General features: G+C 43.1%; 1 protein-coding gene across 2 annotated transcripts in view; it reads right to left on the bottom strand.

The window, feature by feature from the left end:
• LOC143294717 (uncharacterized) overlaps positions 1 to 12,500 on the bottom strand; it is a 199,501-nt gene that overhangs the window by 120,819 nt on the left and 66,182 nt on the right. Inside the window, exon 1 of one of the 2 annotated variants that reach the window (XM_076606135.1) lies at positions 1,240 to 1,347. The exons of the other annotated variant lie outside the window; for it this stretch is intronic. Within the exon in view, the coding sequence (XP_076462250.1) occupies positions 1,240 to 1,304 (65 nt within the window). The 5' untranslated portion in view covers positions 1,305 to 1,347. Of the gene's footprint in view, positions 1 to 1,239; positions 1,348 to 12,500 lie in introns of those variants that run through there. 2 annotated transcript variants of the gene reach the window in all.

Genomic DNA, 12,500 nt, shown 5'->3' with positions numbered 1-12,500 from the left:
GTGTGTGTGTGTGAGTGTGCCCATCTTCTCTAAGCCACCTGGCTCTGAAGACGACTCCCCCCCGTCTCCCCCCTGTTTTCCATCCACTCTCCCGAAACCGACTCACTTGAAAACGCAGTGACCTGGTTGTGTACTCTTTAGGTGTCTTTCCAGTGACGTCACTGATGACGTCATCAGGAGGGGAAATAACTCTGGGGAAGGCTGATAATTCACACAGTTTATCTGGAGTGGTATATCTCTAGTCCACTTTCTCAGTTTTAGGCTTATTGTTTTGGATATTGTTTTATGACTTGGAACACCATTTTCTACTGTTTTCCCCCTGGCAGTGAAGGGTTTTAAAAAAACTGAAATAGGGATCGGCACCGTCCACTAGCTGAACCAGGTTTAACTGTGGTTCAGTGCAAACATATCCATACAGTTTGGTTCAGGTCACACAGCGATCGGGTCTATGAAAAGGACATGGTGGCATTCCACCATTTTTTTAAACGAATTTACGCGATCCACATAATCAACTTGTCATGAAATGTAAGAAACAATTGTGCAATTCTCATGTTGACCTTTTTTTCCACAATGTATTAATGTATAATTTTACATCTACATATAATTGAGTATATAAACCCAGCCATTTTCTATTTCATTGATTATTATTTAGAAATGAATGTGCGATGCCCATAATACTATTTGCGCTACATATTACAAGGTTTAATTGCGCAATATACACAATAGTCTTTTGATAATTTATTGCATGTACAACCTTTGTCTTAAAATTCATAATGGGAAAAAACTAAACCAGCAAAGTCTTAAAAACCCTTATCGAATTTTTTGGGGGAGACCATAACTTCGTCAGGAATTACTGCAGATCAGCAATGAAGCATACACAAAAATATACAGAATAAAGAATAAGGATAATATCCGAACATTCAACCTAACACTTTTTTTTAAAAAAAGGTCAATTATTTCACATTATCTGTCACGCAATGCGCCACCCACGATACAACTTTGTACAATACAAGCCATGGGCTTTTTTTTTTCTTTTTTGCAGGCAGTTATGCATGCTGATAAACGGTCAGAACCCACACTCAGCTATGATGTCTAAGCTTTCAGTTGCGTGCACGCACTGTGTCCTCCCCCCCCACCCCCCCACAGACCCACCCGGCATCTACATCAGCGAGGTTTCACCACAGTCTGTACCAGCTGCAAGGGGTTGTCCCCCTTCACACACCGATCAGGGACACTTACCGTCTTCTGGCGGAGGACGGAGAGGAGGAGATGCCCCGGACACCCAGAGACCTTGGGATGAACATGACGCACCCACCTAAGTCATCAACACGCCGGGAATATGTCCACTGGCAGGGGAACCAAAAACCAGTCTCCTACTTCAAGTGTTCTTCAACAGTGCTTGTAATTGTCGACGAACTAAGACTATCAAGTAAGAGTTTTCTGCAAACACTGGTTGTGATGTCTAGCCTGGTCCGTGATGCACGCTGTCTTGCATCTCAACGATTTTCGGTTCAATTTGATGTATTCAGGAAGTTCCTCCCGGCATGTTTGAGCAGAAGATCGACCGTCACTGTCATTGTGAAACCCTGGCCTGCTACGATGCGGGGAGTTCAAGGAAGACTGATCATGTATCTTTCTTTGCCTTTGTTTGTGGTAAAACATTCACTCTATCTTCTCACCAAAGCTAAGGATGATAAAAAAAAAATGCTTTTGATCATACCAGGCATCTCAGTCTGTCAGTCTTTTTTTTAATTTATTAATTTTTTTTTTTACCAGACCAAGTTAAATGTTTGTGGAACCTGGTTTCCAATGGAATTAGTCAAAGCAAACCGCGGCATCTAGAAGTGCGTGTTGATGCGTTGAGACTGACGTGAGATGATGACCAAATGAAAGCCATCTATTTTTCATCTCTCCACTCCGGGATGCGAGCCGAAGTTCTTTCCCGTAGACACCCCGGCGTTGCTCCTCGCCTCCCTCTGCTGCCCGCCGGAGATGGAAGTGAAGGACGTGCCCGTTATTCTGTGTGATCATTAATTAATCGTTATCCCTTTCTTCACCTTGCAAAGGCTCTCTCCATAATTACGTGCTGGCATCCCAGGAAGAGGTGCCCGCCCAGGGTGGATGCTTGGAATGTTTTTAGCCAATCGTTAACCGTGAATAGCCAGCGGCCTGCGGTGGGTCAGGGTGTCCAAGCCATTGCCCAGCTGCAGCAACCGTTTCTGTCGCCCCCCATGTCTGTCTGCTCCCTTCACCCCCCCCCCCCTCCCCCCAACAACAGACATTAGGCACTGGAAGTCTAAACCTGCTCGCATTACTCAACCCCCCCTCCCCCCAACAACAGACATTAGGCACTGGAAGTCTAAACCTGCTCGCATTACTCAACAAAGAAGCACTGAGAAAACTTCCAAGCTGAAAAGCATCAACATGTTGGGATACCGGCGTTTGGAACAGACGGTTCTAGCATCCAGGGCCGTTCTGGAGAAAGCAATCATCCCAGGACGGCTGAATAATAGATGGAAAGAAGATTCCAATTCAGGTCAGGTTTGTGTCAAGCGTCACACGCAAGACAGCCCTCGCTGAGGGGCCACAGGGAAACAAAACTCACCGCCGCTGGCACGCAGCCAAGCAAGTGTCAACACTTTGTCGTACGTCCTCCAAGAAAACATCACAAGTTGTGCACCTTAAGTTGCCTTTTTCTGCACACCCACCGGCATTCGTCTCATCAACCGCACACGAATAAGACACACAATAAAACCAAAGCACATTTCAAAAGCCTCGATGTTGTCGCAGAAATATGCACTCACATCAGAGATTCGCGTGGCCAGAAACAAGAGCAGAAGCATTGTGGAGGGAACAGTTCGCTCTTTCCAATAACACATTCAGGATCGCGGATTCAGGACAGAGAGAGAGAGGAAAAAAAAAAAAGCAAAAAAAACAAAACAACAACAACAAAAAAGCTCGGACTGGGAGTGTTTTTTTGCAAATGACGGGACTAGCTCACGCGAAAACATTCAATTGCGCGTGCTGAAAGCATGGAATAGTGAAAACCGTCCGCATCTAATGTGCTCCTAACAATTACTGTGGTCTGCCTTGGTCAGCCAATCGATGCGTGCTGCGAGGATTGAAAGATAGTACGTATATATATATATATATATGCATGCATGCCTGTATTTTACTGTATACCTCGTAATTATACCAAGAAGATCCATCACCTGCTCTCTCTCTCTCTCTCTCTCTCTCTCTCTCTCTCTCTCTATCTATCTATCTATCTATCTCTGTGTGTGTGTGTGTGTGTGTGTGTGTGATACGGAGAGAGACAGAGACAGAAAAGTATAGGCACAGAGACAGACAGTATCTACAGAGACCTGAGACCCTGACCAGTTTTACAGCACACTACGAATCTACCCAAAAGAACTGCTGTATGGCTTGCATCATGGACAAAATGCAGACAGCAAATTATAAAATGAAAAGAAAGAAAAAAAGAAAGAAAAACACTAAGAAAAGTTTTCGTCCAACATTTACAATGGATCAGTGGATCCAATGAACTCAGAGAAAAAAACAGTTCCATGAAATATTCAGCGGTTGCCGCTGTACGTGCATTGACTTGTACCCTGTCGTTGTTTGTTCACGGAAACAAAAAACAACGGAAATATCAAATCCACCGAGTGTAGTTGTGCTCCCAACAAACACACGCTGGCACTCACTGAACACTTGGTGTACTTCCATATCGATCTGCATGCAGACCAGCAGACTTACAGTCAGCATTTACGATAGGTTTTTTTATATATTAAAAAAAAGAAAGAAATTATTTTTATCAATATTCAGCAACCTTGAAAAAGATAACTTATGAGGAGGTGAAAACACCCAAACATATGGTCATCGTCCACTACCAAGACACAGCAACTTGATCTATTTTTGGTTCTACACAAAGACGCGCGCTCTCACATTTTCTCAATGTCCTCTTCTTCCTCCAAAGCGATGTTATCTTATTCATCATCTCCATCATCTACCAAGATACTGTCACCTCACTTATTCGTTTTCATCATCTACTCGGACGCTGTTGCCTCATTTAGAATGTACCGATTCACTCTGCTAAGATACTGTTGCCTGTCCTCGCCTCGCCTTCTACCAAGCAATACCACCTCATTAGACCAACACCAGGCTTTTTCTGTGTGTGTTGTCAAAGCTAGATATATGCTTTCTGCTCCCCCGAGACTACTGGTTCCGCCTATACCTGGTCCGATCGAATGATTCTGAGTCTGGGACGCCGGTCGATATCAGTGGTGCGTTCAAATTTACCTGAAGGAAACGCAAGCGGACTGTACAGCCCGGCCTGATCAAAGCCTGCCTGCTCTTGCACTCCATCATGCCGTGCCGTGTCCATTGAACGGCGACCAGCTTCCAGTAAACCGTGCTTGCTGTCGGCATGGTGTTGTGCAGTGTGCTGTTAACTGCTGGGGGATGTAAACTCACGATTCTCGCAATACCACGACTTCTCTCACTTTGAGAAACATGCGAAAACCAAACCAACTGATGGAATTTTGAAAACAAATCCCATGTTAAGTCCACGTTTTCTCTCAATTGAGAGATATCGCAAGGGACGTCCCCACGATTTCTCACAATGTGTGAGAAATCGTGGGAAATCCCCCATATTTTCATTAAAAATATTTCCTTTATCATAGGAGTTTGTGTCTTTTCCCAATGCAAATCTTAGAGAAAAACGATTTCTTACACACTGTGCATGTGAGAAATCGTGGAGGCCCCCCCTCCCTCCCCCCAATATTTTTCTCGCAATTGAGAGAAAACGTGGGAGGGGAACGATCACGATTTCTTGCAATCCCACGATTTCTCTCACTGCGAGAAATCGTGGGCTTACATGGGATTTGTTTTACAAAATTCCATCAGTTGGTTTAGTTTTCGCGTGTTTATCTTTTTCTATTTAAGCTGGCTACTTTGTAAGTAAATAACAGATTGTAGAAGAAACAAAATACAGAAAAAAAATTCTCCCATCGAAAAAATACATGTTTGTTAAAAAAGAAAAAAACCAAACCTATGTTAAATAAGAAAAGGGGGAGCTGGGGGGTGGTGGTGGTGGGGGTGTGTGTGACATGAATCTAAACCCTTCAAAGAAATCAACCGGGAACCATTAAATTCTCTTCATGGGAGAAAGCCATCTGTTTGGCCTGAAATGACCAGCTTCGTCCCTGTTGCACGTGCCATCTCACAACAGTGCAAGGTCCAGACTGACCACTTTCAGTTCCACGACCTTCCAAATGTCTGCGCCAGAAAAAAAAAATCGCTTCCTGAATGTACCAATAAAGGGTGATACTCGAAATAGGAGGGAAATAAAATATGAGAGAGAGAGAGAGAGAGAGAGAGAGAGAGAGAGAGAGAGAGAGAGAGAGATTCAAAAACTTTCTTACTCAAGGATAAGGATTTTAGGCATTGCCTATTCTTCCAGTCTGTCCTTGTGACAACAATAACAATAACGACACAACAATAATAGATTTTGTAAATACTACTACAACTACTACGAATAATCATCATCGTCATCATCATCAACATTGTTAAAAAGTAATAAGAAAGAGAGAGAGAGAGAGAGAGAGAGAGAGAGAGAGAGAGAGAGAGAGAGAGAGAGAGAGAGAGAAGCTGATAAACGATTTATTTCTGCACATTATGCTTGAGGATCGTGACAGAATGCAAGAGAGGTCAAAACGTGTCAAGAGTGGTCAGCTGTCTTAACCCAGGCAGCATCAGGTAAATATTATTATTCTTTCTTTCTTTTTTCTTATCATTTCAAAAAAATACAACAACAACAACAAAAAACAACAACCCAAAACAAACAAACAAACATATAAGCACATACATGTATTCAAAACATTTGACAAAGAACAGGCAGAAGAAAAGACGACAAAAAAAGACAACAACAACAACAACAACAACAACAACAACAACAAAAATCAAGAACACACAAAATGACAAACAAAGATAAAAGTGATAGATCTGAAGAAGGAACGAAGGTACAGAAAGACAGGCAGGTGACAAAACTCGTCAAATAGAAAATACAGGAGCAGTCATAATGGAATACATTTACGTAATAATGTCCTATAGTTTATAAATTACAACATTCAAAGATTCACACACAATCAGAAAGAAAACAAATCGAAGCCAAGTATAATTATGTAAGTGCCTTTAGTAAGTGTAGTATACATCCCCAAACTGAAGTGAAGGAAAAGTAATCAGGATGATTCAGAATGTTATGAGTGTGAAGAGTGGTCAGCTGTCTTAACCCAAGCAGCATCTGGTAAATATTATTCTTATTCTTATTATTGTTGCTTATAGTCCAGCCGACCACACAGGGCCATAGCAGGACTGTCAAACCATACAAATGCTCAACCGCGTCAACACAAAACTGTCACATCTACAAAAGAACACTAATTCAAAACCACAAAACACAGTTCATGACACAGTATCCCAAACATTTGGCTCCTTATGGCAAATAAGACTAGGCCAAAAGGACATACAGGCAAAATAACACTGCAAAATGGGCAGCTAGTGCCCATCACAGTGTTAACAATTTCACTACCTTGTCGCCAGAGCAAAACGGCACAGACACTACATCACAGACTGCGGAAAAGAGAAACAAAGTGTCAAGGCTTGCTTGAAAAAAACGAAAGGGGAACGGACTGGGAAGGCAGAAAACGGAGACAACAGTGAAGGAGGAGAAAAAAAAGGCAGAAAGGAGAAGAGCAATAGAAAAGAGGAAATTTGTAGCACAGAATTTCCAGAAGGCGGGGATGCTATTTATACTGAAAGACCCACGGGAGGGTGGGTGGCTGAGGGGAGTGCGGGGGGTGGGGGTGGGTGGGTGGGGGGGGCATGAGGTAAATAAGCTCTGACGCAGAAGTGTGACCAGAGAGAGCCGCCAGAGAGAGCCCCCCCCCCCCCCCCCCCCGCACCCCCCCGCACCCCCACACACACCTTCTAACTGTGCACTGACTGGGCCGACCGCACATCCTTTTGTATGGTCCTAGCTGAAGGGTGCGGCTTGATGGATGTGTGTGACATCGACCCGTTCTCAGGTGAAATGATATTTCCACATTACTTGATAGGCTTAATTAACCGAAAACATTAGTGCATGACTTTGGTCTCTTTTCATCAGCGGCTATCAATCACAGCCCTGGTATAGTCAAATGATTTGTCCTATGAACACAGTATATTGTGTAGCGTTTATCGCAATTCCACTGAAAACACAGTCTGCTGTTAATAAAAAAAAAAAGGCATCTGACCGAATATGATTTGTTTGTAGATACCCAAAGATCTGTCAGTCGGCAATGTGGAGTTTTCGTTTCAAGTCATGGCAGAATTGGTAAGGCTACGGACTTCTTGTATTTGTATTTCTCTCTTTTTTTTTTTATCACAACAGATTTCTCTGTGTGAAATTCGGGTTGCTCTTCCCAGGGAGAGCGCGTCGCCACACTACAGCGCCACCCGTTTTTGTTTTTTTTTTGGTATTTTTTCCTGCGTGCAGTTTCATTTGCTTTTTCTATCGAAGTGGATTTTTCTACAGAATTTTGCCAGGAACAACCCTTTTGTTGCCGTGGGTTCTTCTACGTGCGCTAAGTGCATGCTGACCACGGGACCTCGGTTTATCGTCTCATCCGAATGACTAGCGTCCAGACCACCATTCAAGGTCTAGTGAAGTGGGAGAAAATATCGGCGGCTGAGCCGTGATTCGAACCAGCGCGCTCAGATTCTCTCGCTTCCTAGGCGGACGCGTTACCTCTAGGCCATCACTCCACATTCATCACTCCTTCTGATCTATCGTTCACCAATGACCAGAGTTCAAGTCCGCGGTTTGGCATGTTGAAGGGAAAAGGCAATTCATTCCGGTTTTCCTCACTCCACTCAGCTGTGACTGGGTACCTGACTTCGGCTAGAGAACGTTCAAACGGCCGAAGGAGAGGACTGGGCCCCGCCTGACTACGCTGAGCGCTAGACACAGTGGGTATGAATTCACTGCCCCGATGGCCGTGTGAGATCTTTAACCTAACCTTTCAACTAAACCTGTGTGTATGTACACCCACACGAAGACAACACACCAGTTAGGTTTGTAACAAACGTTACCTCGAAAAAGCCAGGAAAAAACTGATATCAACCAACAAGGTTTAGTGCCTTCGTCTCAACAAGAGTACTACTACTGCCTCTGTGATGGCCTCATTCTTCTTCCTTTTCTTTTGCGTTGGTGGGCTGCAACTCCCACGTTCACTCGTATGTGCACGAGCGGGCTTTTACGTGTATGACCGTTTGTACCCCCGCGCCATGTAGGCAGCCATACTCCGCTTTCGGGGGGTAGGCCTCACTACAATTTCCGATCAACTGGAAAAAATGAAGAAAAGAAATTAATGAAGGCGTGCTGAACACACAGCTGTCTGCTGCGCACAGGAGGGTGGGGGGGGGAGAGGGGGGCTGGGGGGGGGGGGGGCACAGTTTTAGGCAAACACCAGAGCGAGAGAGTCTGGCCTGAGGAAGATAAACACGCATCGTATAACAACGAAAGGAGTTTCTTGGCGCTCTCGTGTAATCACTCCCCGACTACAAGCCGCTTTATCGATTCGTCCAGCCTGGCTCCTGGCTCCTGCTCCTGCTCCTGCTCCCAGGAACTCCATGCAGCCCCCTCTGCCATTTTCATCCCAACGGAGAATTCTAAAATGGAATGCCGAAAAGACCACTACCACCCACCCCGACTCCACACACACACACACACACACACACACACACACACACACACACACACACTGGGAACCAATTGTGGAGGAGATTAACCTCATTATTCTGCATGCAAACCCTCCACTACCCCCCACCCTCATGTCCCCGATCCCTGTAATGTACGACAATTAGAAAAGGATGAAAAAAAAGAAACGAAGAAATAATGAGAAAGAGAAGAAAATGTTGTTGCTAAATTAGAACTCTCTTTTTCCCTGCCTCTCTCTGTTTCTCTCTCCCTTCTCGTCTCTAGCACACACACACACACACACACACACACACACACACACACACACACACACACACACACACACACACACACACACACACACACACACACACATTATCTTGCTAGTTCACTTCTGTTTGTTTTTTTCTTGTTCTTCTTCTTTTGTTTTTCGTTGTTGTTACTGATGTTTTGAGATGCTATTTTGAGGACAAGCGGGGGTCAAGGAGACGTTGGGACCGGTCGAAAAAACAACAACAAAAAACCCACCCAATAACAACAGTACGTTTGCTCTGTTATTCCAAGAAAACAAAATCATAAAGTACTTACTTAATACACCGATTCGTTACAAATCACTTAACTTACCATAACACACTGATTCATTGACCATGGCACAAAGCATGGCTCTACTGTGTGTTTCAATGTGACCTCAGTGCATCTGGGCGATCTGAATATGTATTTATTAAAGCGCATTGTTTATCTCTGCACAAGATTGGGTAGCATATACAATACCTATTGTGTTATCATTATTATTACTGGTTTATTCGTTATATCCATAATCATATTATTATTATTTCTATATCATTATCATCGTCATCATCATCATCATTATTATTATTTCTATATCATTATCATCATGATCATCATCATCATTACCACTATGATCATTATCATTATTACTATTATTGCTATAACTATTATCAATATCATCATCATCATCACCATCATCATTAATATTATAATTATCATTATTCATTATCATTATTATTGTTATTGTTGTCGTCGTTTTGTCTTTATATAATCTTTATATCATTACCATTATCATTATTATTGTTTAAGGTGTTGTGTCTAAATCTTATGCCAGGTTTGCTTAAATATCTATGTATGTATGTAACCGTGGCCTAAATAAGTTCACACAAGCGTCGTCGGGGGGAGGGGAGGGGGTGGATGGGTGGGGAGGGAGGATTGGCTGGGGGTGGGGGGGGGGGGGATGGGGGGGGGAGCGTTTGGTGCTGGGAGAGGAATCTGGTGCTGGGAGAGGAATCTGGAACGAATAACAAGGATAACATGTCGAAGGCCTGACGACAAGACCACAGACGGCAACTGAACTGTCAACATCGCAACAGGCTGAAGTCACCGTGCTGACAGATGGAAATGCATCTTCTTATTGTTTTCCAGAGAGAGAGGAGAGAGGTGAGAGAGGAGAGACAGAGACAGAGAGACAGAGAGAAGAATATTGTTAAATCTACAAGCACTTGTTTTGTTTTGTTTTGTTGTTGTTTTTTTTCTGTATGTAGTTAAGCGCGTTGGGTTACGCTGCTGGTCAGGCATCTGCTTGGCAGATGTGGTGTAGCGTATATGGTTTGTCCGAACGCAGTGACGCCTCCTTGAGCAACTGAAACTGAAACTGAAACTGTCTGTAGTTCCTTTCGGTAAAGTTACGTCTGTTGTTAATGGAAGAGGATGAATTATTCATTAATGTGTATTGTCTGCGCTTACTGGCTTTTTGTTGTGATATATATATATATATATATATATATATATATATATATATATATATTGACATCACTATCACTGTTTGTATGGTATATGTAAAATGTGTATGTATGGAACGTTTCGATGCCCCCAGGGGTCACAAGAAATAAACGTTTTGCCTTTTGCCAAAATGCTTTTGAATTACACAAAATAGCATCTTTTGTTTGTTTGGTGGTGTTTTTTTTTTTAATTTCAAAATAAAGGCGGGCTAGCAGAGTCAATGCCTCGTGATGGGCAAACCATGCAAAAAATACTATCTTGCCCACACTTCACTCAATTAAAAAAAGAAAAAAAAAAGTTTTACATTTACATTCTACCTAATGTACTTTCTTCTTCTTCTTCTTCGTTCGTGGGCTGCAACTCCCACGTTCACTCGTATGTACGCGAGTAGGCTTTTACGTGTGTATGACCGTTTTTACCCCGGTATGTAGGCAGCCATACTCCGCTTTCGGGGGTGTGCATGTTGGGTATGTTCTTGTGTTTCCTCAACCCACCGAAAGCTGACCTGGATTACAGGATCTCTAACGTGCGTATTTGATCTTCTGCTTGCTGTATACACACGAAGGGGGGTTCAGGCATTAGCCGGTCTGCACATATGTTGACCTGGGAGATCGGAAAAATCTCCGCCCTTTATACACCAGGCGCCGTCACCGAGATTCGAACCGCGGACTCTCAGATTGAAAGTCGAACGCTTTAACCACTCGGCTTTTGCGCCCGTCTACCTAATGTGCAATCCCTCTGCCGAAACAAACAAACAAACAAACAAACAAACAAAATCCCTGTGACCCTGGAACACTTTGATTATGGCGGCGTTCTATTTCATCATGTTCCATTCAATTCTATTTCATAACACACCCAGACAGAATAGCCTGAAATTCGAAAAAACCAAACCAAAAACTGTAGTGAGGAATGTATGGTCCAGCAGAGAACAAAGGGAGTGGATTATCAACGAACAGAATCGTCTTCTAATATCTTCATTCTCTCTTTTCAATGACTTCTGAATGGTGTGGTGTTGGAGACGCCAGATAATGCTTTAAAACGGGGAGCATAAAATGTTTGAAAAACGCGAGAGACGAGAGAAGTTTAGGGAACATAGCGGCAATGGATAACCACATACGTTGTTTTCTAAAACTTTTTTTTTTCAGTATTTCCATAGACACGAACTGTCTTGGACGTACGGAGACTGAGAAAGTGTGTGTGTGTGTGTGTGTGTGTGTGTGTGTGTGTGTGTGTGTGTGTGTGTGTGTAGAGAGAGAGAGAGAGAGAGAGAGAGAGAGAGGGTGGTGGTGGTGATGGAGCTGTTTGCGTGCAAAAAACAATGGCAGATATGCAAATTGACCCGCGTTCTAGATGCCTTCCACTGGAAAATAGATATAATTTACCCCCCCCCCCCACTCACATTCTCCCCCCACCCCCACCCTATTTTTCTTCCCTCCTTCTGCCTCTCCGCATCTTTCTTCTTTCTTTTTTCTTCATGAATTTTTCTTTATACTTTTTTTTCTTTCAAGGGCTGATCGAAATAACGTTATCTGCTTGCCCTAATACATCCAAGAATATAAAATTAATTCATTCATTTTCTCCCTGTCTCTCTGTATGTCATTGCATTATGATTATGTATCTGTAAATGTTTACTGTGGGTTTGAGTGTATTTGAATGTAATGTAGGTAAGTCTCTTACCTTTTGATATCCTGTGAATATTTTGGCTTTCATTTCTCTTTTACCCTGAGGGCTGGATGTAAAAAAACAACAACAAATAAATAAAAAAAGCATGTGCATACATATTCCATTTCCCTCATTTAAAAAAAAGTTCGTTCGTTCGTTCGTTCGTTCGTTCTCTCTCTCTCTCTCCTCACACACACACACACACACACACACACACACACACACACACACACACACACACACGCCAGTACACACATAAACCTACACACACTCTCACACATTCCTGACACAGAAGGGGTTTTCCACCACT

This window comes from Babylonia areolata, chromosome 20 (assembly GCF_041734735.1).
Source record: "Babylonia areolata isolate BAREFJ2019XMU chromosome 20, ASM4173473v1, whole genome shotgun sequence".
Taxonomy (NCBI): Eukaryota; Metazoa; Mollusca; class Gastropoda; order Neogastropoda; family Buccinidae; genus Babylonia; species Babylonia areolata.
The sequence above is the reverse complement of the archived record's forward strand: the minus strand, read 5'-3'. Positions and strand labels throughout refer to the sequence as shown.